General features: G+C 51.0%; 1 protein-coding gene across 8 annotated transcripts in view; it reads left to right on the forward strand.

Annotated features, from left to right (window-relative positions):
* The window catches only part of LOC105562281 (dual specificity tyrosine-phosphorylation-regulated kinase 4), a 76,309-nt gene that overhangs the window by 3,494 nt on the left and 45,050 nt on the right, over positions 1–27,765 (forward strand). The window contains exons 1-3 of one of the 8 annotated variants that reach the window (XM_012013004.1): positions 4,263–4,285; positions 4,727–4,962; positions 6,729–6,827. The exons of 1 other annotated variant lie outside the window; for it this stretch is intronic. In XM_012013004.1, coding sequence (XP_011868394.1) covers positions 4,918–4,962; positions 6,729–6,827 — 144 coding nt within the window. In that variant the 5' untranslated portion in view covers positions 4,263–4,285; positions 4,727–4,917. Of the gene's footprint in view, positions 1–4,262; positions 4,286–4,498; positions 4,963–5,935; positions 6,132–6,728; positions 6,828–11,879; positions 12,115–14,474; positions 14,520–27,765 lie in introns of those variants that run through there. 6 more of the 8 variants (XM_012013003.1, XM_012013002.1, XM_012013006.1 and 3 more) reach the window with 6 other exon arrangements.

Here is a 27,765-nt window from a genome sequence, read left to right on the forward strand (position 1 = left end):
GCCCGGCGACCGTCGCCAGGGTCAGACTTTCAATTAAAGTTTAAGTCAGATCTTAACGAGGCTTAAGAGAGCCGGCGCGTACACGTGCTTACACGCAGGTCGAAGACTTAAGCCGGCTCGGCCCGCGTCCGCGTCGTTTGCCCGAAGGGATGAACTTGCTTGGGCTTCCGTTGCGACCGCTCGGTGATACGCGAACGACATTTGACCGTATAATCGGGGAATCAGTCGATTTACACATTTCACGCTGGCGCTCTCGTGAAAATCCCAGGCGAAGGAATCTCGCCGAGTGGCGCGCGTATACGGACGACTGTCGAGCTGCGATTCAATACATTACGCCCGGCATCGAGACTCGTCTCGCCGCGATAAAGTGTTTAACTCGTTCCGCCGCAATTGCCGTCGATTCGCGTAATTACGCGCCGTAATTACAAAACAGAAGCGAATGTTATTATCGCAATAACGGTGCTACGAATGCAGGAGAGCTAATCGAATGAAGGTACAACGAATTTCTTTGTAACGTATTATTACAATGTGATCGTTATATTTGCCTATCGATTTTAACGTTCGCGGCAGCGCGATATGGAGAATTCCTCGTTATTTAGAGTTGATCACGTTGAACCTCGGTCGCGCGCTGGAAAGAGATAATGCACGACACAATGACGGACAACAATGTCTTTTTTCCAAGAAAGTCCCTGTTTGCCTCCTTTCACTGGAGGACAATCGAGTTTTCTGCCTCTCCGTCACTCTATCCCGCTTTTCCTCGCTTCCGCGGAATACATTTATAATAAATATTTTCTTGCCGCGAGTCTGACGCAGGACCCGAGATCCTCCCAGCATCCAATAAATTAGTCGGCCGGCTTCCCGTGGCTTACCCACGGAGAGCGTCTAATTAGCCGGGCGGCGCGGCGTCTCCTCGAAGTCGCGCGGAGTCGCCGGTAAAAATATTCGCATCCGCCGTTTCGCAATTTGCAGGATGTGCGTGACGGGCGGACGAACGAACGCACGCGTGAACGCACGTCCGCCGGTGCCGTGCGTGACCCGCCGGACAAACGCACAATATGCAATTTCGATAAGCGCCGCGAGAGTAGAGGCGACAATCGCTCGGCCGATCGACGAAATTGCGCGCGCGGCCGTTTAAACGCCCGTGGAAAGTGTCACGTGTGATCGGCTGATTGTTATAATTAGCGCGCGCGTTCCCGTTGGGCAGTACCAATTTTTCACGGCGTGATTACCTCCGGGTACAACACCGGACAGTTCGGAGCCGCCGCGACCTTGGCCCGAAAGTCTGTCTCACCGGTTATATTTATCCGACGGTGGTGTGCGTCCGCGCACATGGTGAGAGTTCGGTGTTGTGAGAGAAGGAGGAGAGAGGGAGAGAGAGAGAGAGAGAGGGAGGGAGGGAGAAACACGCTCTGGAAAAGACAGCAACCCATTTTGAGGCCCGCAATTAGTAATCGAATTATTCGGATTTTGTTCGTGATTCTACTCTGAGAAAAATTTTTACCGTTTTTTTTTATTTGTAGTTAACTTAACATTTCGGTTAGCGCCTCTTAAGTGAAAGTGATCTTTGCGTGATCTTTGCTGAATATCGACAGAACTGATTGAGAGAATTGATTAGTGTTACTTAAAAATCTTGGATACAGATAGAATGGCTAATTGCGATCTTTAGTTACGCGGGGTAAAATTCGTAAAAGATCAGAGCTACGGACAATTCAGATAATTCGATTGCTAATTGTGAGCCCCAAAAGGGTTTGCTAACTGTCTCTTTTTCCCGGAGCGGGGGGGGGGGGGAGGGCGGTATAACCGATGGCGCCTCCGCGCGAGAATCTTCCATTAATTTCGTACGTCTCGTAATTTTCCGGCGTATTCGCGAAGCTGGCGAATCGGATATCGGGTCTCCTGTTAAGATAGGTCGTAATGAATATTAATCGCGGCAGCCTATCCCTCGCGCGCCACTCGATCCTCCGCGACGGACGATTCAGGGAATGGAGTTTGACAATATAACGAGGCCGCTCCGTGTGTACCACGTGGCGATTAGTCGTGCAGTTCCCTTCCCCAAATTGCGGCCGCCGCGAGATCGCGCCGGGCGTATAACGGTGAACGCTCGTTTCGTGTCACGTGCGAGCGGAGCCGAAGATGGTGATGGATTAGGTACGGTGGCGGCGACGATTTATTCTGACGGTAATATCCGCGCGGCGAAATCAACGCGCGAGAAATGCGAATCAATCAACGTAAATTACGGGAAGACAAATGGCGTTCTGCGAATGAAAATTCCTGTGGGACGCGCCCGGCACGGGTGGTCCAAGTGTCTCCTTGTAACAGCGACCTGCGTCGCGCATGGATTATCGCTCTCGAATGAAATTGATAACCAGGTCGCGATATAAATATCCCCGGTGTCGCGCCACAAAAGACCGCGAGAGCTTTCCCCCCCCGAGTTATTTTCAAGTTGCCCGTAGTGAAACACGCTTAGCGCGACAGCGCGATGTCAGCGAGCGGAAGAATCGGATCGTATCTCTCGCGTGTGATAAAGACACACATCCGGCAGAGGACGGGGTCGCCGTCGTGCCCGCTTGTCGCGAACGTCAAAGAAAGAGGATTAGACAAACAGGATTTCGCGCGAAGCCCCGACACCCGCGGCCGGACACGTGTTGCGGTCTCGCGTTGATTGTTATCTCGCTGAGAATACTTATCGCGGCAGGACTCTTTATCCGCGCGAGCGTATTATGGTCGCGTGTATCGATCCATCGCTGTTACAGAAACGACAATTGACCGGCGGACGAGCGATGATCTTTCCCCTCTCTGCGCCGGGGATTAAAGCACGCGTGCTAACGAGCCACTTTCATCCCGCGCACGTGCAACACACCGGTAATCCTCTCCCCATTGTTGTACGCACCACGGCGAGTATACTCGTACGGGAGTTTAATAATAGGACTCGCGAGATCAACGGTGTTGCCGGTGGTAGGGCGAGGGCATGCGTACGGGATTTAATTACACGCTGGGATGAATAATTAAAAAAAAAAGGAGGATTTATTTTCCGCGACAGCCTTATTTATTTACGACGGAAATGTTGCAGTTAATCATCCACTCCGCGGTTTGCTTCCCGAGTCTTTGCTTCCCCCGAGTTTTTCGATCCTCGGGACCGAGCTGTCGAAAGGAAGCGGGAATAATCCGGCGTTGTTAACCGTGCGTTTCCTCGTGCAAAAGTCGAGGTCCAGCCGGCGGCGGCGCGTTCGCGTATTATCATCGCGCGGGCGTTCTTGAACGACGCTCTTCCTGAGCGCTTTATTGCAGATGGAAGATATACGGCGCGGCCTCTGCGCGCGGCAGTGAGTTTCGGACGTTCTTCGTTGACTTCCATTTAAATTCCGTCATACCGTTTAAATACGTACACTTATCCCCGCGCGCAAACACCATTATCTTGCCTAATGGAGAAGCAGTGACCAAGATTTCCTTCGTCACAAGGATCTTGGACTGACAAAAAAAAAAGGAAAGTCCCTGTCCTTTGTCGTTATACAAACGCTTCGTACATATGCCGGGCTGTTCGTTATAAAATTAATGAGAGATTTGCGCGTGTGGTCTGGAAATTTATCCAGCGCGAGTGCACTAACGAGATGCGTTAGGATATCAAGCGTTGGCGACTAATTGGAAGGTTAAAGGTCCTCGGGTCATCGAAAGCCATACGGCAGAAGCAACGTGAGAAAGAGAGGGAGACCGCGACGGCGAACAATGGCATTCCAGCCGCGATTTAATTAGAAATACGCGTGCTCGCTGGACGAGAGAAGCGCGAGAGCGTTTCAGCGCGCACCCGGTTCGCTCGCTCGCTCGCGCCCCATGCACACGCTCACGCGTTACGATCACGCTCGCACGTATTCGGACCTGCACGCATCTCGATCAGTGGCCGGCCGACCATCCTGCCCGAAAGACGTCTCGGAAGACCCTCGCGGTACGCCCCACGAAAATCGATCAGCGGGGCCCTCTTTCCCCTCGGCGTCCGACCGGATGCCGGGGAACCGGTCGACCACTCTCGGTGCTCGTCTCGCGTCGGTACCGTCTCCAGTTCAGTGTCTCTCTCGAATAGTGCTAGAGCCGGAAGCGCTCGGTGTTCCGCAACGTGAAATTCAGATCTCCGCGAGGGCGAGGGGTTCTGTGATCTTGCACATTTTCCCCATTTCTTTGTAACTTTTCGCCAGGTATCCGAATTGGTTCCGTGCCTCGATCGAGGTACTCTCGAAAAGTCAACCAGTGGATTGTCGCTGAAAACAGCGAGTATACTCGCTGATTCACAGTTGTAAGTGTACCACAGCGATTTTCAATGATTCTGGTTGAATATGGACGAATCAGATAATTCCTTTAGGATTTACCAGAATTCCTTTAGGATTTACCAGAATTTCTGTAGGATTACAGGAATTCTGGTAAATCCTAAAGGAATTCTGGTAAATCCTAAAGGAATTATCTGATTCGTCCATATTCAACCAGAAATTTTTTTCAGTGTATACTTAGAACGGTGAATTAGCGGCTATTCATTGTTTTCAGCGATAATCCACTGATTGACCTTTCGAGAGTATACAAACGTTTTCCTCGAACAAAGACATCAGAGTTCTCAGAATAATGTCCAAGTTATAAGCAATTGACAAACTACGTAAAAATATTATAATTGAATTATATTCTACGTAAAGATGCGTAACGCGCGTTATTTTAATTGAATCCAAATTGTAAAACACTGATTCAGCCGGCCGTCTCGGTCTCTTTGTTTTCGAACGTGTGGCAGTCGAGGATTTCAGAGTTGGAAACCTTCGGGCAGAAAAATCGTTATTGTTCGACCGATCTATCCGCTCGTACGAAAGGTCGAAAGAGCGGCGGATCCCGTTCTTCGTCATTCACGGAGGAAAACCTTCGAGGCAAAAGTGAAGGATCGTTAAAATGCGGATGAACGTCGGTGCATTCTCGTTTCACGGCTTCAAGAAGGTGAGAACGGCCAGCGTATTTCGGGTAACCGGCCTCGTCTAATTTCCCGATCTAAATCGCGCCTCTCCCCGCGATCCCGAAAGGATTCGCCTAGATTCCGCGTGTGTGTTGCCCATTCGTTTTGTCCCTGGCGTCGTGCCAGCATCACCGTCGCCCCGATACCGCCGCTGAATATCCCTCGCGCTCTTTCGCTCCCGCGTAACAAAGGCGCGCGAGAAAAAGATCCAACGGCAGTTTCTAATTTGAAACTGGTTACCTCAGAAGCGGAATTTTTTCTATTTTTATCCGCGCGCTGCACGTGAAAATAGGCGCTCGTGTTTCATGACCAAAGACGACGGGGAATTATGTGCCGTGGGACGAACAATCGTATCCCAGCCATTCTTTCCGTACTTCCTCTATCGGACGGTGTCACATTTTTTTTTCAAATTACGTCCGCCGTGTCTATTGATATTTCGCTGTCTGTGTAAATGTGCGTTTGGTATTTTTAATTCGAACGTGGCTCGCACCATCGCGCCCATACGTCATGTTTCTGTCACAAGAACAAAAGAAGGTTGAAAAAGGTTAAAAACGCGCCATCTAGAAATGCATCGTCTGTGAGAATGACCCCTGACATTCTTGCGCGCGCGCGTACATTTCATGCTTTCGCCGAGGTGCAGGAAGAGAAAATTAAAACGCGGCGGCATGGGCGAGATGAAAAAATAGCAACTCGCCGGGGAAGATAATGGATCCCCCCTTCGTCGTCGCGCGCGATACACGCCCGCCTCATTTTCCCCGTGTATCGCCGACGCTCGCAGATTACCCGATGCCGCGATATTGGATTACGGTGGGGACCGGCGAGGCTACACAATGCCCCGTCGCGTCTCTGCCTTTAATTTAATATACGCGCCGGGGGAGAGTCTTCGGCGGAATCCAGGCGCATCAGTACCGAGTCGACCTTCCTCCGATGGCGAGACGAGAGTCCGGTTCCTCCTCGCGCGCGTACGTTCTCCGCGACAGAGGGGGCATCGCGAAGGGACCACACACGCATCCCTCGAGCCGCGTGTCGCGCGCTGAGAAAGGCCGAGGGAGTCAGTCGGTCCTCTAATTAAAACGCGCTCAGAGCAGCTCCCATGCCTGAGGTTCTGCTTTCGTTCATTGAATGCTGCAAACGCTGCCTGCCGTCGCCGTTCGTAAGTCAAACCGATCCACTGACGTCCCAAGTTTCCTTTTCACTCTTCGTCCTCTCGTCACGTGAGACTCCAGCTCGGCGACAAAGTGAGAGAACTCCCGCGTGTGCGAGCACGAAGTGTGTGCCCAGAAAGAATACACGCGCCCCTCCCCGCTCCCCCCCCCCCCCCCGAGTGTCGTTCGCTTTCGTCGCGATTTTCGGACAGTTGCGCGTAGCGATGGAAAGTTTCGCGATTGACTTTAATCTGCTCGGCGCGTATCGGCCGCGCCGCCTCGCGCTGACAATGAGCGGGGATTTCGCTCGTTTATCGCGACCGCCATTTTTCTAATCCGCGGCGGCTTCGATTCCGCTGATATGGCGTAGCCGAGTATATCATATCGGTTTCTCGATTTATACCCGCGCCGTGTTTTACCGGCCGAGGATTTTTCCCTCGCTAAGAAGGCTCCCCGAGGAGATTAATCGCTCGCGCGAGAAATTGCATCGCCGGCCCGAGAAATTGCCCCGGCCGAATGAAATTCGCGCCGGTGTATCCTTTCCGAAGCTGGCTTTGATTATCGTTGATATCGTAAATCAACATTCGCTCTCTAACGCGCGACAGGCACAGAGATCGGCCACCGGGTGTCGAGACGGGCAGCATTCTCGTCCGGTGGATATGTCAACGTGCTCCGTGATGCCGGTCTCCCTGCAAGACATTTTGGTAAATATCTGTAAATTTTTTTTTCTCCTAACACCGCTTGAAAGCCCCGCGAAGTATTCTCGGCAAAATTCATCACTAACACACAGCCGCTTGTAGCAAGTAACTGCGATATCTGCAAAATAAATGCGATCCGCGACGAATGATGCGGTGCTTTTTTTTCCTAATTCAATATTGACCGTAAAGTATTCCCCGTTTCGTCGAGTACAATTGTCGCAGAACGTTCCTGCGTCTATTGTATTAATTAAACGAGCACATTGCGGGTCTTTTCACATCACATATGTACATTGTGAATAACGTTTCTCGAGCGAGAGAAAGACTTTCGAAATGTAACGTTTCTTTTACAGTGGAATGTTTTCCTTTTTAGTTTCTTAATAAGCTTCTTTTGGATCAAAACTGCAGCCCCCCCCCCCTCGAAATAGTCGTCTTAATCCGCGAGACGCGCGTTTAACAAAGCATATAATGTATCCGAGGATACGTGTGCGCGCCCCATTCCCATTGTCCGCCGTCCGAGGTTCCAGGTAATTGATGTTAACGTTTAATGAAATTCCGCGAACGAAAGAAAAGCACAAGAGGGCCGTATTGAACTTACGAACGCGCGCCCATCGCCTACCGGCCTTACGCTCAACCGGTTCCACTGGTTTCGCGATAAAAGAAGCTAAAAGGATAGCCGCGCCGCACCCGGCGCTGGGTGGGAGATGCATATAAAAAGAGAACGCACTCGATAGCAGCTGCACTTAAATTCACGAACACGCGTTACATCACGTATCAACCGGCCGCACAATATCGCAAAAATGGTTAATCGGATCTTTGCCTCGATCTCGTGAAAGCTGGCGTAACATTGTTATTACTCGGCAGCGAACCATTCGCGCGATTGTTTCGACATTTCTCCACGATTGGGCGGGATTACTTGGACGTTTGATAAAAACATATTACTTTGCTACCGCGCACTAATCCGATCTACCAACTCGTCGTAATTGGCTGGTGGAAACAGGAGTTGTTTAACGCGGAACGATTTTCTGTCCCGCTTATATCGCGGCAGCGCTTTATTTGAGAGATCCATATTTAAATGTGTAAGAGGTAAAGCAACAATTGCCGATAGCTAGGATCGATACAGTAGAAATAGGTAATACGACGTGGGCCAACGGGGATTTTGGACAGCTGGCACTTATATATACGCGGGGACATGCGTAAAATATTGCACGAATAAAATGTATAATGTGAAGTAGACTTGCGAAAAATATGAGAGGACGGAGAGTTCGTTGCGAGCCGTTGCAGAGACAAGAGAGTAGAGACTTTGGTGTTGAGAGTGTTAGAAGGCGAGGGACTGCCTGTGAATTTTAGATAATTATTAGGCGAGGGACTGCCAGCGGTTTTGGGAATAATATATTTAGCTTGCGATTGTTCAGCTTCACGCTAACTTTGGCCAACTTGTATTGTGAGCAACGGACGTGATTCTGGCCAAGTTCACATTGGACTGTGCCGTATCAGTATTGAAGTCTGTTGAATTCCTGACAAATTGCAAAGTTTTCTTCATTAAATTTTTACGCTCTATTACGCTCTTGGATTTTATATACCTTACAAATGTTTGATACACAAGGAATTTATACACGTGCACGAAATTACACTTGATCCGATTTCACGTTTTTACTGTACTTGTCATTTACAATTTTAATATAGGGGGGAAAAAATGTATGAATGGCAGAGTGACGGGCGCGAAATATATTTTTTCCGATGTACCGTGCATCTTCACTTTTTTCCCCGATATTTCACGCTTGACATTTTCCACTTAAAAAATGGTACGTATCTGTTTTTCACCCGCGAAATAAGGGTGCTCTGGCATTTTCGCCCCGCGACGCGATATTTACAATGCATTGATCCTGACAAAAGCTCGAAAAGCTTTTGGGAATGCGTGCGCGCTTGTGCTCTGACGAAAAAAAAAATTTTTTCACAATACACCCCTCGACCTTTACTTTTGTTCTCGGCCGCGTCGACAATGTACATGGTCCCATGCATCACCGCGCGTTCGTGCACGTGTGCGAGACCGTACAAGTTTTGCGGTTGAAATTACTAGGATCTGTGTCAATCGGCTGTGAATGCATGAGGTCTTCTTACTACGATGTAATTTCATTATACTCTGGCGACCCGCGCGGATCCTTCGCGTCTGTCCAAATCGCGCATAGTGCGGCGCGAGCAATCGAATTCGCTATAAGATAGAAAATGATCAAAATAACTGTACGTTTTGATTAACTGCGTTGAATTTCTTTATTCATTGTAAAAAGTTGGCACTGCGTTCGATAACGCGAATGTGCGAGTCGCGATACTTTGTTAAAGCTGAAACGTCCTTATTGTCGTCTCAAGGTCAGCAGCGCCCACTTGAGTTTGCCCTAAACGCGACGAGGCCGTGCGGGGTCGGCAAACGTTTCTCGATCGTTTACGGCGTCGACCTAAGACGAGTGCGGCGACAGCCCCGATTTCAGCACGAGACGAGGAGCGTTCGCGGTACCTGCTCGCGAATTCTCGTCGGGAGTATTTTCGTTTCTGGCACGTCGCTGAGGCCTACATCGCGACGTCATGGGCCTCGCTGGCTTGTATTTGCACACGTTATGTAACGTCGCGCCCTTAGTCGCTCGCGACCGTCGCTCGTTGGGCGATTTCGGCGAGCGAGTCGTCCGTAAAGCCTCGTCTACATAGAAGTCGTAAAGTCGTAGTCGTAAGAATGGTCGACTACGATTGGTCAATTCTTGTGTGCCTGGCTGAATTGACCAATTACAGTCGATTATTCTTACGACTGCGACTCTGCGACTCTCATTGTAGACCCCGCACTAGTGTTCTCACGGACGAAATTGCGGCGATTCAACGATTCTCGACACGCGCTCTCCCGCCGACGGTCTCCAGTCTCGCATCGATGCCGCGATCGGATCGGCATAATCCCCGAACAGTGCTCGCGATCTCGTGCTCGTCAGGATTGCATTTATTTTCTTTCTTTCCGTGCTTCGATCGCATGTTTACGAAGTCGTTCCGGGGATGGCGCGCGCGTGGTTGTCGAATGCACCGAGTGAATTTTTGATCTTGCTGCTGCACTACATACTTGAACTGGGCCGTGGCTTACTAGAGAAACTGGTAATGTCTGTCGCAAAAAGGAATATTTTATTACGGTACGAGAGCTGCACGTTACTTTTTCGCGAACGGAAATTAAGTTTGCGCGATCCACGCGACACGTCTTCCAGCGTCGTTGCTTGTACGTTCGGTACACTGAGAAAAATGTCCGATTACATATAATCGGATAGTCCAATTACACAATAACAAACGGATATGTCCAATTAAATTGTATATCCGATGAAAAATATGATCGGTTTTTCAATCAGATTTCATCGGATAAATTTCATCGGATGTATCCATAATTGAATTGGAAAAATTAACCACGGAAAACACTATATTTAATAGGTTCGTCCGACGAAAATTTTTCTCAGTGTATGAATAATTATTAGTTGCTCGATTCAAACCATTGAGACAAAAGTGGAATTTATTTTCCGGACGGATTTTCCAAACGTAGTCCGATCGCTAGATAGACCGGATTCTCGATATTCCCCGCATCATCGCGATTCGCGATCGACAGGCCGGCGTCGGGGAAACTCGATGTTTGGCCCGAGTGTTCGCATCCCATTTTGCCCCGCGGGCACGCCGGTCCACGAAAGGAGACGTACACACTCTCCACCTACCGCAAATAAACGGCCGACGGCCGCGCGCTGCGCGCCGGAGAGGAGACCCGCGGCTCCGATTGCGTAAGTGCGCGATAGGCACGCACCGGAATGCGTGCGTGCACATATTCGCGCGCCGCGCCGGTTCCTCGTCACGGGCTTTAAATGCGACGAAGACCGATTGCGTAACCGGCGGCGTCGGAGCGCGTAATAGCAGTACGCCGCGCTGTACCGGGGGTCGATCAGCTGATCGGGCAGCGGAGTGAGTCCCGCAGCTTCGCTTCGACGCCGATTTGTGCCGCGTAATTTAATCCGCGCGAATCGATTCGGCCCTTGACAAAGCGGGTCACCGGTTACAGCGATCCACGCCGGCAACGGCGGCGTTAATTGACATTGCGTGAATAAATATACGTTCTCGAGGGCTCGATCGATCGCGCGCCGCCACTTCCGACGGAAAGTAGGTCGATCTTTTGGACGTTGCAAATCGCCGGCTAAACAGTGCCGTTCCAATCTTTTACAGTGCCAACTCGCGTCCGCGTACGACGACGGGGATAAACATGTAAATCGACGCGATCAGCGATTCGCGGACGAGCGGTGAAGTAGACTTACGTAATCGAACGACCAAGTGTATCGAGAGGGACCGCGCGCGAGCGCTTTCGCAATTCCTCGCGTGTCGCTTTCCAGTGGAAAACCCGATGGTCCACGCGATATGAAAATCTCACGCGATATCTCGCGCGCCGCGAAAACGTGCGCTGCGCATTTCCACGATGCGGCGCGCACGGCACTGTATATTTCACGGTGCATTAGAAAGCGGCGGCGGACAACACGCGCGTGTGTTAGATCGCCGCAGTCCCTCGCGCTCGCCGAGGTGCGTAAACGCAACGTCGAGTCGATTATGTCGTTACGCGGCCAGTTGCATAACGCAGCGTGTGTTTTCTTTTACCGCTAGAGCTAAAAATATACCACTCGATATTTCTTCTCTAGTAGAGGGGGGGGGGGCGGGAGGATGTACGACAAGATCTTGTAATTGAGTCGTATTGACATTCGACATCGCATTTCCAAAAGAACGGCGAAAAACAACGGCAGCGCGGAAGATTTATTGAGGTCGGTTTACCTCGTTAGAACACTTAATCTCGAATCACCGATGTAATTAGCGCGCGCGCGTGATGAATCGCTCGTTTCTCTCCCGCGAGATAAGGGGGACGAGGGATCGATCTGCGCGGCGTGGCGCGTTCTTTCCGAGGTGCGATTATCAATTATACGATCGTTGGAACTTGGCGGCTTGTCGTGGCGCCGAGAACGGTGATAATCGGCGGGACGGCGTTACGCCGATAACGTTAGGCGTCCCGCGAGTAAGTTTGTCGAGAGAGCGGCGGTTTTTTTTTTAAGTTTCTCTCGATTCAGTGCAATCCGTTTTGTTACACGCGCCCCGTCGCCCGCGTATCTAAACGGCTTAACATTATCGGTACATTCGCGGGACATTGATAGACGCCGATCGCTGTACGACGCCGCTGTATGTCGATCCTCGAGGCTGCACGATGAAGTTCCTGGTGAAATATTACGACTTCCTGAACGTCACGTTCTGCACGGTGAGACTTTAAGGCAGTATGTTTGCGTTATTACGATGCCCAGGAATGGGAGCGAGGTTTTGCGCGTATATCGCGGGACCGTGAGAAGAAACGGCATCGGGAGAGACTTGACTCGCGCTTGATTTTTTGACATTGTTTAACGTCTGGGAATGCAGTTTTTTTTTCTGTCTCCCTCTCGATTCCTCTCGTCTCTGGGAGTCCCATTATCGGAGCGCACCGGGGAAAAGAAAAGATTAATGATTCGTCTTGGGGCTAAATTGCGGAGATTGACGGCCGCGGCATTATCGATAATTGCATGCGCGAGAGAGTGCCTTATCGCGCGCCCGATAATGGACCGCTCGCGAAATCCGACGACCTTTCAGATAGTGCGCATGAAAGAATGGTATTATGCGCGCATTCCGCGGCCCGCAGTAGCCGCGACGGAGCGGTGCATCTGCCGCGGCGGCGGTCGCGCGTTATCGCGCCATTTATCACTCGCTCTCTCTCTCCCGTTGCTCTTGTTTCGTCGCCACGATAATTGGATTTCTCTGAAACGTATATCGCGCGAAACTAGAAAAATTCGGCGACCTTTTTCGCGACGTTATCGGGGATACCCACGTTGAGGCACGCCGATGTTTCTCTCCCGAGAAGGAGCGTTCGTGGCCTGTTATTCCTCAAGGATTCGCGTGTACGCGAGATAAGGGATCGCGCGGCTCAATCTGACATAAGCTTTCATCGGCTGGGAGCGAACGAGAGTGCGCTGGTCTTATTAATTTCCGTAACAATATCCGTAGAAACGTCGGAACACACGTCTCCGACGAGACTTTGAATACTAAAGCCGGCGGCACACGATACTATTTTGCCTACTGGATTTCTCGCGAGAGCCAATAAGCACGCGGAGTTGGAGATCAGGTGATTAAAATCCTGATTGGCTTTCGCGAGCAATCCAGCAGGCAAAATAGTATCGTGTGGCGAGACGACCAAAAAATTACTGTCACTGCCTCGGTCACTGCAGTACGCATGGGATCGAATGTGCTGATTGTGTCGGTGACTCGGGCGAAGATTCAGCAAATCACGTCTACGCGAGACCGTCGCGTCGGCAACGAGAGATTTGTTTGTCGATGTCACGCTTACTCCTCCGTTGAGCAAGAGCTCGGAAGTTCATTAGCACGCAACTATATCGGTGTCAGTGGTGCATTTGTTGCCAGCTTTCCGTTTACGTCTGTAACTTTTTAACCGCGGGTAACGCGGTTGCATCACGCGACACCGCCGTTCGCCGTCGTAAATCGCTAAAATTGCGAGGTGATTCATCAGGTGGTTAGTGGGTCGAACGATTTCCCCGTTTTGTTTCGTAAGTGGGACTTCGCCGAAAACGATGCGAATTTTTCGGCGAATTCCGCGGACGGCGACCTTTCGCACGAAATGCTCCTCACGAAAGTTTCGCACGGCATCGTCCTGGTTTAAACACGTCGTTTCCACCGTCACGCACATTTTTATTGCCGCACACGCGGCGGCTAGGTTTTATCACCAATCGGGAATGAGAACGCATCGCGTTCAATTAATGACGTTTCGATCGCGATCCGAGATACAGGTTTGTCAATCTTTTTCTGTACAACTCATTTCAGATAAGACGTGATGCATATCGGAAATTACAGTAATGCGAGTTTAATTACTGAAAATAGGGCGTGCGGTGAAAGTGCGCGCGCTCAAAGCGCAATAAAAGCATTCAGTTTTGTATTTATATCCACTTTAATTGTCGGGAAAAAAGTGGTTTAAGAAGGATAGGAAAAAGAGCAGAGAGCATATCCCTTGTAGATATATTACATTCGCATAATCAAGGCGAACTCGTTTCGCTCTTATTGTTCGCTCGGAGCGGATAAATATTGCGATCCCGATCGCTCGAGCGTTCGCGGTGATTCCTTTCGTTTCACCCAAGTACCGGCGCGACTGCCTTCGTACCGCGAAGTTTAGCGAAGTGAGTTGGCTAATTCTCCGTAACAGGATGACAAAGAGCGACGAGCGGCCACAAAAGCCCAATGGACTTTATCAGCGCGCCGCGCAGAATGCATCGACGTGTCGACGTAATTTGTCAGTCGTTGCACTTGCGCTCTTTATTGGCGCGTTCCTTCGTATAGTCGCTCCGTCCAATGCGCCCGACGCAGAGAAACGATCCTGAAGAGCGACATGCGTTCGTCCGATCGTCGTAGGAACTTCGAACGCAAATCAAAAGACGCGGTTAAAACCTCCGTTTGTAAAGATCCGAATTTGTCACTTTACATTTCCCGCTAGTCTGACGTAAAAGACGAAGCGCTACTTAGAATAAGACATGCGCGGTGAAAAACTACGCCTGATTCTAATCCTTGTATTATTTTGACTTGCAGGTGAGTAGGCGATCCAAAGAACATGCGACAGAAGAGAAGGGAAGGGTGAGTCAATTTGAGTTGTTAGAAATCGTATAGCGCACTCGGTGCGCACTAGCGCAAGTGCAACCGAATTCGCTAACAGTCCGTCGTCCCGGTGGCCGGAAGAAATTGGTCGCGATGAAGAAATCCGCGCCGCGAACCCGTGGCTCCCGCCGAGTGGGTGTCCACGACGGCTCCCATCCACGTGGCCGGAACTCGCCGATGCGAGTCCGTTCGATTAGCATGCATGTCGCGTTACAGGAAGGGCCCGTTTAATAACACGGCGCGGCCCGCATCCGTCCCGCCTCGGGTGTCCGGATACGCGTACGACCGCGGATATTTTTGCGATGTGCGTTCAGCATCGACATGTAGAACGGGCAGCGTTACGCGCGACGCGCCAGCGCACGCTCTGAAACGAGAGTGAAACGCAGTAAGGACGTGTCTGTCTTTCTATAATGTAGGGCCGTCTTCTGACCGTACTGCGTTCCTCTCTCGCTTCAGAGCTTGTGCTGGCGCGTCGCGTGTAACGCCCAGTCCGTTCTATACGTCTATGGCGTTCTCTTAAGACCAATCCACGATGTTGGAACTTGGTCCAAGTTCTAGTTTCGAGAAATGCTTAGCCAATCAACTTGCAGCTGTTCCACAAAAGCTTGTTGATTGGCTAAGCATTTCTCGAAACTGGAACTTGGACCACGTTCCAGCATCGTGGACGCAGGCCTTTACGCACGTCTCTCTGCGCGGCCGCGAACGACGACGCGCGACACGACGTTGCAGCGTTCTTAACGGCACTTAAATATGCACGAAGAGAAACCGACGGTCGATGCTAATGCCCGTGCGTACGTTATAACCTGATGAACACGTAAATCTTGGTATTGGGGTTTATTGCGCGGGAGAAATCCCACAGCGTGTCCGCGCGCGCGTTTTCACTAACAGGCCTCTTCGGAAATGACCTGCCTTATTAGAGATTGCTGCCCCGAGCTTGCACTTGCGGCGTAGAAAAAAAAAGTGTTTCAAGTTAACTCGAGTTATCCCCGCCCTCGAGAAAATAATCAACTAGTTTCTTTCGTGCGCCGGCGTTCCTGTTGCTCACTGACTTTCTTCAACGTTGAACAATCATAAAACTTCTCTTCTTACTAGAAGACGAACTTGAACTCGCTCAAGTAATCTCGCGTCAATTTGCAACGCAGATGGGGTTGCGGAACCTCGTTCCGAGTAAGAAATTAATCGAAGCGCAACGGGAATACAGCAATCGTTTTCGCAACGATATTATCGTCCGAATAAGGTGTACGGAAGTATAACGATTATGCAAATTTGTGAAAACGACGACGTTAAAGTGTACGAGGTGCGGTCGCGATAGAAACGAGGGCGGGAATGTCTGAAGATCTCTGCGGTCGGCGCGGCGGTGCATTACGAATTTATCAAACGAAAGTGCAAAAACGGTGTCCCCAGGTTGGACTGGCGAAGTTGGAGCCTTCGTCAATTGTGTAAAGGCCTGTGTCGACGGTGCTAGGACTTGGTCCAAGTTGTAGTTTCGGGCAATGTGTAGCCAATCCACTTGCAGCTATTCCATAAAAGCTGGAACTTGGGCCCAGTTCTAGCATCGTGGACGCAGGCCTTAAGGAAGTAGGTCAGAAGAATCGACGTCGGTCAATTTCGTGTCGGCGGATCTCACTGGCGAATATGCGCACTCCCGGCCTAGGATTCTCCCGGCGAATAAAACATTCAACGCTAATTGAGTTGATTTCACCGAGCCGCTCGTCTCTCGGAACGACAGCCGTTCGGCTGGCCGTACAGTTCGCGGCCCGTCGACCGCGGGATTTCCGCGAAAGTCTCTCGTACGCGCGAATGCAAATCCCGTGCGCGCGCGCGACGTTGGTTTCGAAGGCGGTCTTTCCGGCGGTGTCGGAGATTTTACCGACCGGCACGAAAATCTCTAAATTCGCCAAATACACCGATCGACAAGTTTGCTAATTGAACGACGTGTTTGATCAGTCATGTTTAAGATTCAACGAGATAGCCGCGGTGCCTCGTTAAGTCGTCTCGTCGGAGGTGTCTCGTTAGAAGACGACGGTGACTCGCTAATGCCCACTTCCTTACTTTCTCCACCTCTAATTGTCACGGCCGTTAAACGACACGGTGCGCGGAAATTTCTTCAATTACGTGCCCGCCTCGATTCCGTTTATCCGCGACGCGAGCACCACTTTCGCGACCGAACAGATCCCAGGCGAGAGACGATTCGGTAGCAAGGAGCGATAACACGGGGCGTAGACACGCCGCTTTACTTGTCGAAATGCATTAGACTCGGCTTTCGTTCTGTATGACGAGTGTACTTGGAGTTAACCGCGCGCTCGCGGAGATTCGGATAACAAGACGTGTCGACAGGGAGTTATGGGGATGTAGCGGCAATTGCTATCGTCGGGATATCGTCGTGACGTTATCTAAACATCATTAATTAACGAGGACTAATGGCACATCGTGACCTGAGTAAGTCAGTCCGCGTACGGCTGGGATAGTAGAGTGGAAACAGGTCGCCCTTACCGAGAATAATTTCGCGTCTGTTGGTCTGGCGAATGCAAATTAATTACTCGGCCAGAGACTGACTTAAGCTCGGGATATATTCGTCCTATTCTCGTAGTTCGCTCCAAGTGCGACTAACAAGAACCCGTCGAGTCGACGGTCAACAAGCAGGACGTGGTTCGAGGTTTAGTCAGTAATCACTTACGCATACCAATAATTTCACGTATTACCCGAGTCGAAATTTTGGCCCTATATTGAACCTTTAAATTATATAGTAAGACCTAAAGACAGTAAAGGAGGTCGAGCTGCAGGTGCAAAATTTACTGCTACTTTAAAACCGACAGTGACGGAAATTTCTACTTTTGCCAATTTAGCATTAAAGTAGATCCTTTTAAGTAGGAGCTAAAGTAAATTTTTAGAATTAAAGATTCAAGGGAGGAGTAAAAAAATATTATGTCATCAAAGTAGATTATTGCTGGTCTACGCAGGTGTATAGATCAGTTAAGTAGGTGTAAATCAGCCTTAAAAGTGTCAAAGTAATACCAAAATTTCGACTCGGGTAAGTTATTATTATTGTTATCGTTACAGCGAACGTTTGGGAAAGAATAGACCGTTGGAAATGAATGATTTGGCAATCAATCTCCGAGAGATAGGGCAAAAATGGAAAGATTTTTTTCCTCCCCCCCGGCTCGTTTTTTTTCCGCGAAATGCGAAAAATTGTTTCGAATTTCGTTTCGGTTTTACCGACAGGATTTCGCTGCGATTTTTCCTCACGTTCGCGCACCGTCACGGCCGCACTTGTCCGCCGACGATTTAACGAGCGCGATGCGTTTCGCAGCTAAGCCGCATTCCGAATAGCAAGTCGCATTCCCGCCGTCCGTTCGTATGAATCCTTTAGTTAGTTGCAAATTCACGCTGATTGGACGTACCGTCCAATGGGATTATGCAGCCTTGGCGCTTAATGGAATTTACAAGTTCAAGCCGACGAGAGATGCAGTATATACATATATATATACACTAGACTCTCCACGTGTCCGCCTTGTTTGTTACCGCTGCTATGGTTTCTCGATTATTTTCCACGTGCGCCTCCTCCCCGTCTCCACGAGAGGGGAAGCGTTCCGCGCCGTGACGGATTCAAGGCCGATGACGAGTCACATTTTCTCGCCCCGCTGGCTTCTGCGTTGCACGCATAACGTACAGTCTTGTTCATTAATGCCCGGACCTCAGTTTTACCAGGATTCACATTTTCACAATCCTTATTCCCAGCTGTGCATCGATGAGTTTCAGTCTGTAGTTCACGCAGAAGTCTGAAGTGGTACAGACATGCAGCCTGAAACCCAGTGATCTGTATTGTAGACGAGAAAAATGCAGGTCCAGGCCACTGATGAATAAGGCTGTACGTGTTTTCCGCTGGCGTGGAAAACAAGAGAGTAAAAAGACCGGGCGATTTACTCCGCAGCGAGCGATAAACCCGCGGCGCGGGGTTAACGGCTTAAAAGTGCCGGCCCATTGATAACAAGGCCGTGTTGTCGGAACGTATCGGCGATGAATCATCGGCCGGCTTTCGCGCATAATAGGACGAAGTCCGCGAATCGCGCTGCATTATTGCCGCTACACAACGCGAGGGATGGCGGCGACGGTGAAACGTGGGCGAGCGCAACGATTTGCGAGCTCAACACGCGCGGGCGTGCGCGGATGCAAAATTAATCGTCCGCGAACGAAAGCTCCGCGCGGCTCGCGTTCCGCTCGCGACCGCGTCGTGAGTGAATTAAGCTCGGCCGCGGCGCGTCCTCCACACAGCCTCCATTTCCCGTCTCCGCTCGGCACGCGTGGCGCTTTAAACGCTTCGTTAAACGCCCGAGAGAAACGCACCGCGTAGATCAATAATAAAATGAGGAGCAAACGGAATTAAATCTCTCGCCTCGCGCGCTAATTAACGTCCCCGGCCGAGCTGAGGCTCCGGTTGAATTTACGACGCGGAGCCGTTAAAGACATCCGCGAGAAAGAGTGAGGTGCGAGAGAACCCCTGAGCATCGACACGATATTCCGTTGTCGGCTGTGCAAACGGAATAATCGCAATAGCACCGTACGACGATATCGGGACGCGGGAGGGCGCCGGAGGGAGGGAGGAGAGAGGATCGCGCACATGCAGAAAGAGAGAGAGAGAGAGGGCCGTACGATTCTCCTCTGGTGGTCTCTCGCGCGTTTTGAGAACCTGCGCGAATCTCTCGAGTGGGCGCTAAACATGTTTACCTACTCGATGCACCGACGCGACGCGCACATACGCAGAAGTCCACCAGGTTACCGCCGGTCGTCATACTTTCGCGAGTCGAGGAGAACGCGTTTTTGAGCGCGGCTCTTTTTACGCGGACGAGGCCTTCGACCGCGCAACTTTTTCCGCACGCGCACGCTCGCAAAGTACCCGGAGTCCGGCTGCCCACGTCTCTCGCGCCGGGATTCTCCGCGCGAAGCGCGCACGTAACGAGGCAATGGGCGATAGCGGTAATAATGATAGGGCATTTACTCGCGACGTGGGATTAATAATAATAATAATAATCATTACGGTAGGACGTCGCGTCGCCGCGAATTCTTCTCGCTCGGTCACGTAAATAATCATCGCGCCGGTTTCTTGATTAATCGATTTCCTTTCGTCGAGCGCGCGTGTCGAGTCGCGCGATGATCAATCACTTTCGAGCGGCCCAACGCGACAGGATCATCGGACTTGCACACGTCGCTTCCGACAAAATCAGGCCTTTCAAGGCTAAGGCGCGTCATTGAGCGGCTATTTTTACATCCGCACGATTAATACCGAACCCGCAGCGGCGGCGGCGGCGGCGGCGGCGACGCCAGACCACGCCAACGCTTTGTTGCGGCCGATGCAGGGCGGAAGGGCAATGCCGCTTTGATCACCCTTTATGACCAGCAAGGTGTTAAATCCTTTCTGGGAAAAGGTTGCCGCGTTTATAACGAGGGGACCGTTTTGCGTCAAGCGTCGCGCGTCGCCGACGACAGAGACGCACGTCCGCGCGCACTGCCGTCGGTTCATTCATGAAAGAGCGCGCTTCCCCGAGCACCCACACGCCTCTCGTCGCCGCGGCGACGTTATTTTCATTCATACACGTCGCGTCTCACGCACGCCGGAGATTCCTTACGCACGTGAGTCATACGCGGCGCCCCGGTGTTACGGAACGCGCGCGACGGCGGTCAGTCGACCGTCGATCGTCGCCGAGTTCGCGGGGCTTTAAGTTCGGCGCGATACCGATCGGACGTGAAAAGTTGGACGTTAAAGCGAGCGGGAGAGACGAGAGACGAGAACGAATGGGGTTCCACGAGTGGCAGTACCGCGCCGAGGTCTGGCTCGGGGTGGGAAGGGCGCGGGACAGGTGCTTCCAGGCAAGTACATCCCGCGATATCGTCCGGAATATAGGTCACTCGAGATTAATGCGAGAGTGTCGGGGACGTTACGTCCCTTTTGGAAAAGTTAGGCGAGAGAGGCGGAGAAGAGCCTCCGAACTTTCTCCCGTATCTCGGCAACGTTCTTACCGTTATCTCACCCGTACGGTACGGGGAGATAATCTTAAAGTAACGACGATGGACGGACAACGGACGGGACGGCGGCGCAGAGTCGCGACCGCGGAGCCGTGGGGTGGGAGATAAAATCGCGTTTTAAAGGACAGCCGGCGCGCGAAAGATCGCGCGCGACGTGTGTAACGCGACAGGCGCGCTTTCAGAGCGGAATTAAAATTCCGGCGTTCAGATAGGCCTTTCTTAATGCGCGACCCGCATTAGCCGCCGTGAGTCATTGCCGCAGCTGACTGGATACAAGTCGGCGGCACCTAACGCACAATTACGCGCGTCACGAGCGGGCGAGCGGAGCGGAGCGGACCGGGACCGCTCATGCCGCGCTCTTAGCAATCGGCGCGCCGGATCGGCGGCTTTCTTTCTTCGTGCATGTCCTAATGACGTTCGAGCAGTCCTTGTCTTTTTCCTCGTTCAAAGTCATATCTCGTGTCCGGGTACGATCGCGCCTTATCTCCCGACGGTTACCGATTAGGCGAGCGGCTATTTTTCTTCGACGATTCGTGTCCTCGCGAGCCTACCGCGTTCATTCTGAGCCGCGGCAATCGTCTTCGTGTTGTACAGCCTCCATTAATCTCCCGACAACTCTCTCTCTCTCACTCTCTCCCTCTCTTCGATGTCCATTATAAGAAACGTATCTGTTTTTTATTTGCGAGCTGAAAATATCGGACCTCCAGAGTGCTGTTTTGGCTCACGGAGATACGTCCGGGAGTTATTTAAATCGTTTAAAGGGAACCGCGGAGAGAGAAGGATGAAGGATGTATTCCGCGAACGTCAGTTTTGATAAAACGCTCACGGTTTTTTCCGAGTTAATTATCGACGCCGACGGGCGCGCAGCATCGCGGAGCCCGTGCGGATTATTAATGAGCAGGAAGTAACGCGAGCTTGACGAACAATCTCCACAGTTTTATGCATTCCCGTTTCGCGATTTGCGTGCTTCGCCGAAGGAATATTTTAAAGTAAATCGATCGCTTTTTCTCCCGTCAAACAGTACGTGCGCGCGTATGACTGGAGCGTGAATAACGCGACGTAATCGAGTGAGTAATGTCAGGTGAATAATCATAAGCGAGCTGGCACTAGGCGCGATTCCCCACCTCCCGCGAAATGCCTTTTTCCTCCAATTCGTGAGGATGACTCAGGCATCAATTTGAGCGGAGCCGCCACCTTATCTAACGCGTCCGGCTTTTCGTGCCTCCGATCGTTCCGACGTCCGCCGGCATTCCGAGCGCTCGGATTGTCGTGTAAAAATCGCGAGCGCCGCCGGTCAGATCGTTAGCGGGGTTACAACAAAGAGCTCGAACGTGAGCGCGAACTATTCGCGAACTGGCGCTATTCACCCGCGGGCCGCCCCGGGCCGCGTTTCTGCATCGGGAACGAACGCAACGCGGCGGGGAATGACAGAGCGGCGCGTGAGCGTAGCGCCTGCAACGGGGCAATAATGATGGAATTCCAGTCGTTACCCGTTTTACGCGAATTCGCGGAAGCATAAAGTGTGCCAGGCATCTCGCGAGACCTATCTCGCCCGCGGAATCGCGGCTCTCTTTTTTTTTTTCCTTTTCCGTTCCGTTCGAGAGAGCGCGCGCGCCGGCGGACACGGCGAAGCTCGCGCGAACTTTCGACTTTTAGGCACTTTTTCGATAGTTCGCGGCGAGTGTCGAGAGCAAAAATTGCCTCGTTTCCGCGCGAGTTGCCGCAACACCTCGAACAGAGCGGAAAATTAGCACCCGCGGGCGCGAGCAACACTCCTCGCCTCGGGGTGGTGTTACGGCAACTAATTGCAAGCGCGAGCGCCTCGCGACTCGGAAGCTGAAGGACGCGAGGGTATTATATCTGCGGTGCACATCTATAAAAGTTCGCATATTAAATCGCGGAGGGGCGCGGACCCGCGCGGACATGAGCCGCGTGTTCGCAGGCCGACAGACGCGAAACGGTACGCGATATTGTTTTAAGAGAACGCTCGTCGGTACGCCCGTAATTGTATTTCCATACGCTCCGCACGTAACCGCGCTCGCGGTGCAATTTCGATTTTTTACGAACTCCGACATGGCACGTCCGCCCGTTTACCGTCGCGATTATTATGGAACACGCCGGTCCCGCTAAACAAAACGCACGCAGAGACCGAGAGAGAGAGAGAGAGAGAGAGAGAGAGAGAGAGAGATACAGGAGGAATATTAACGTCTGCGGGACTGCCGCTCTGCCCTGCGGAATTATCGGGATCACGGTCGTCACGCGAGAGTCACTCCCGGGACCCACGCAAACCGAGGATTAAACGCGCCTCAAATTCGCAGCGGCTTTTGGTCGCGTCTCCTCCGAAGTTCCCTGGCGCGCGAGTGGATAGACTACGATAGATCCGCCTCACTGTAATGTATGATAATACGATGCGCCGGAAAGTGATGCACGGTATATAAATAAAATCGAGGGAGAAAGCGGCTCCTTTCCTTGTTTACGAGCGCGGCTGGAATTATCGGAAGAAACGTCGCCCGAAACAAGTACACGCGCCTGTGTTCTACTTTTCTTCTTTCCATTTTCTTTTCTTTTTTCTTTCTTAATCATTGACCACGCTTGGACAAACGGATTTCGACCCGAGTCGAATATTTCGGCCCCAGTTTAGCCTCGTATAATTTTTTAATCGGGAGCAATGAGGTTGAACCAAGGTCTTTGTGTCGGAGAAAATGTGTTGAATTTTTTACGGATAGGCCTAAAGGGAGTCGCTATTTCCCCTTTAGTAAAGAGGCCAACGCGAGTGTAATCAACAGAGGCTCGGTAGATTCTCTTCGGCCTAAGAGGTTTCAAAGAGGGTGAAATATTTTATTACATTCTCTTTGAGGATTAAGATGAGGTTAGACAATTTTTATACTCATCCAAGTCACAAATTGAAGTTTCAAACTCCACGACTCCGAGGTTCAAATGAAAACGGAATAGAGCCGTCTCGGGACCAAATACTCGACTGGGACGGAGAAATGGGAAGTGCACGGGTCTTTCCCGGACGACTGCGTCCGGATCTATGCGATAGATTCAAACGCAATGTACGAATCGCGACGATTCTTCCAGGCCTCTTTGTCGCTTGCAAACGCGCGTGTTTCCCTCGTCGAGAGTGTTTCGGAAAAAGAAAAAGGAATATTATTCGTGTAAAGTCGCTGATAATACAATGTTTGCGGAATGTCTCGCGGGGCACACGATTCTGCGTCTGGATTCCGCGCGAAATGATATTCAGGCATTGTCGTAGTTACGACCCGAAACGGAGATAATGTGGACGTTAGGAAATTCCTACTGACGCTCGATACTGCCTGGCACTGCGCGATAATAACACGCTTCCTCGAAGCGTTTCGCTATCCGAGTTCCGGAAATATACCGCACCGACGAAATGCGAAATCGCGGTCACACGGTCGCGGCGAACGTGCCCCGTTTGCACCTGCAAATCTGACGCGCGGTGCGGCGTGAGATTTCGTTTTCAGGTAAATCGTTATTGAGTCAGCGTCCCTCTCACTTTCGTGACGCGGTATGATCTCCCGTGGTGAATCACGCGTCTTTTTTGCGTGTGTTCGCTCCGGCGAGACGCGACTACTGGCCGTGTGCCTTTCGACGCATTTGCATTGGCATTCGTCGCCGCGAATTAATTATTAAGCGCGCGTGAGTCGGATCTGCCCCGACGGATTATTCATTCCGCGAAGCGAGATCGTTGGAAATTTTTAGTTACGTGGAACCTTTCTACCGTTTCGGGAATATCGCCTGACGTTGCCTGATATCAGGAATATGCTCCGCCACTCATAATTATTCGAACGACAGGTATTTTAGATTTTACTCCAGTGTTCCACCCACGGGGAGAATTTTTTCTTAAAATTGATCCTAGAAATCCTATAAACGTGGGACAGCGTGGCATTTAGAAGAATTTTGTGAGAGATTTTTTAAATTTCACCATACATTTTATTAGTAGAATGTATTGAAGAAACTTTCACGAAGTTCTTCAAAATGCCATGTTATCCCACAATTACATGATACTCAGGGTAAATTTTAAGAGAAAATTCTCTCCGTGTACTGTTGTTAGCACAGATAACACGCATTATTAGACTAATTAACTGCTCTTGTAGTATAGTGCTTGTAGTTGTACGTTACTCAATTCAAATTAATGAAACAAGTGGATAGTTCGTCGGACTAGCCAATTATCTTTAAGATGATATTGCGTTGTTATTTTATTTATTAAAGTGTTTCCTATAAAATAGAATATATGAAAGAAATTATAAGAGAATATAGAATATCGGCAGGAGCAATGAAAACAGTTGAACAAATGCAAAACATTTCTAAAGCATTAATAATTAATAAATCCTTTAACTTAATATCATTGCATTACACTTTATCGCGTCGAACAGTTTTCTTCAATGAATATTACGTTTCCTGGACGTGACCTTTTGTCACTGCAACTCTCCAGGTCGTTCGAATAATTACGAGCCGTAGTGCGTATCAGCGGTAGTGAGAATTGATACGGATCACGGTGCTGAATCTGAAACCGAAACGGACGCACTTATCGATTCGTAACGCGAGCGCGCGGAGATAAAGGAAATCTCGGAATGCAATTTGGAGTTCGTGAAAGCGAGTACAGTCATCATACGCGTATCTGATAATGAGTCAGTGCTGGCAGCCCGGCTACATAATTGCGCAGGTGAGGTCACTCACTGTCATTTTATCTAGGAGGGACAGAGGTATCCGCTCGCGTGCGTTCGCTTTTCCCCGACGACAAAACGACGTCGCAAAAAAAAAGAACGCTCGCCCACAGCGCGATTACGGTTAGAAGCCTTTTCGCGGAATCGGGTCAGGCAGCTGTCGCGTACACCTCGGCCTCGGCACGATCCCGTCCCTCCCGCCGTTTCTTCTTTACGATCAACACAACAAAGACCCCGGCGGTCACGCGTACACGACGAACACCCACGTGAGCGCGAGCGCGCACACCCTCGTAAATGCACCGTTCGCGCCGTACATAATGGGCCCCGCGCGGTCTCCCATTGTCCACTTACGGTTAAAGTCTCTCGTCGTAAGCCGCCCGGGCGGATGAAAGCGCGGAGAAGGAGCGCGGAGCAGCGGGCCCCGTGGGGACGGGGGAGAGAAGTCGCGTATGACGACACGCCGGACCCAATGTCATCGGGCCCGCTATGCTTCCGCGAATTTATGCGATTATTATGCCGGCGGCTGGCCGGTGGACGGCGGGGCCCGCGATACCGCAGAGACTCTAGGCGGGCCCGGACATCGCGACAGCGCCGGGCCCGTTACAAACCGTAGCTATTACGTGATCGGACAGACGCGTGTATTGGGCACTCGTCTCGCCGATTGTTATCGGGATATCCCTCGCGATCGTGACGCAAAAGCGCCGTGTGCACCCGAGTCGAAATTTTGGCCCTACGTTGAACCTTTAATTCTATTATACAGTAGGACCTAAGACAGTAAAAGAGGTCGGATCGCAAGTACAAAATTTACTCCTACTTTGAAATCGATAGTGTCGGAAATTTCTGCTTTTGCCAAAATTCCGACTCGGGTGAACGTACGGAATTTCTTGCGTTTTTTCTTCTCCCATTAGAAACGATTGACGTTGATACGCGAATAAAGGGCCGCGCGAAATAAGGCGTTGATAAATCGGCACAACGACACCGAGAGGACTAGATCTAACCGCCTGGAGCGGCGTGAAGCTGTACAGGCGGCTTTCTCATTATCGACCAGTGTCTAACGGGGAATTCCCCGAAAGGCGCTAAATGAGGTGTCAATTCGCTGGCGCTTGACCCTGCCCGGGGGTTTAAAGGCCGCGGCAACACGCTTGCGTAACTGGCAACGCGGACGGAGCACGAAATCGAGATAAGTATCGCGACACATGCGCTCGTAGGCATCGGCACGAAGAACTTGCTCACCTGCCGCTGCCGCGCGACAGCGGCGTGACGGCGCTCTGTCCTCACGCGATCTCGAGAAATCTGCGGTTTTCATTCGGTGCAGTATCACGGCGAGATAATGCGGACCGTCTTAGCCGCCGGACATTACCTTGACAAGTTGAGCCTGACCGCAGCTGCATCGTAACACCGTGGTACGGTGTTACGGATGCAGCTACACCCGAGTCGTCGTTTCGGATTCTCCGCACTTTATTTCATCTCCAAAATTGCTCTCGCGCGCGTTCTTTAAGTTATTAACGCGAAATGCAGTTTTGTAATTCTTGCAAATAAGTCTATGTCTGTTCAACTTTTATTTTACTTGGCGTTTTTTAATTATACAACGAGGGGTAAACCGCAGACCGAAATCATGTGCAACAACGTCTACTAATGCCGCAGAGAAAATCCGGCATTTTAGAATATTTTGTCTTGTGTTATCTTATTTTATCTTTTTAGATTGTTTATAATCCCCTAGCAGGGCCAAATAACACCCACTAATGCCCAAAAGACGCCCAGTAATGCCGCAAATCTGTGCCTAGTTATCGCTTAATTCAATTTTACTAGTAAACGCAGGCATCTGTTTGCCCATGTGGGATTTTTATTTGTCCAGCGTATTTTTCGGAGTAGCGCGAGAATATTTTTCCTGCTGGAAGTGCGCGACTCTCAGGTTTTACGAGCGCATTCGCCTCGCGTTTCATTGACGCGCGGAATCCGGGCGGAAGTGAGTCGCCGCGCAAATCCGCGATTTCCACACGTCGGTTTCGCAGGGAGTAACGGCAGATAAGAGTGAAAGTAAATCAGGCGACTTTTTGCTCGCGCGATGTGCTAACCGGTCGATTCATTTCTTTTCTGCCGCGTGCTCCTCGCGCGGCGAGATAGTCCGCGGCACGAGTGGGATACCACTCGCTCGCGATAGTTGTAAATCATCGCGGAGAGGTCACGGAATGCAATAGAAACGCTGGAAACTGTGCGCGCAACCGGCGGCGATACCGATACGTTTCTTTGCGTTTCGTCCGATCGGATAATTTATGACGTTCGACTTACACAGTGTTTACACCGCCTGAGATAACCGGTCTCTGTTTTGACGTGTTAAACACCGCCGTCTGTTGTCTCAAGTGTCATCCCTCGTGCATACCGATTCCTCCGAATTGTGTGTGTGCGTGTGCGCGCGCGCGTGTGCGCACGCTCGTGCTAACAATGAGACGTGATTGATCGGGTCCCTCATTATCGCTCGGTTTTTACGGAAAATTACGTAAAAGCGCTCGAAGCGA

Source organism: Vollenhovia emeryi, unplaced genomic scaffold (assembly GCF_000949405.1).
Source record: "Vollenhovia emeryi isolate VEMERY1.0 unplaced genomic scaffold, V.emery_V1.0 DF939191.1, whole genome shotgun sequence".
NCBI classification, from domain to species: Eukaryota; Metazoa; Arthropoda; class Insecta; order Hymenoptera; family Formicidae; genus Vollenhovia; species Vollenhovia emeryi.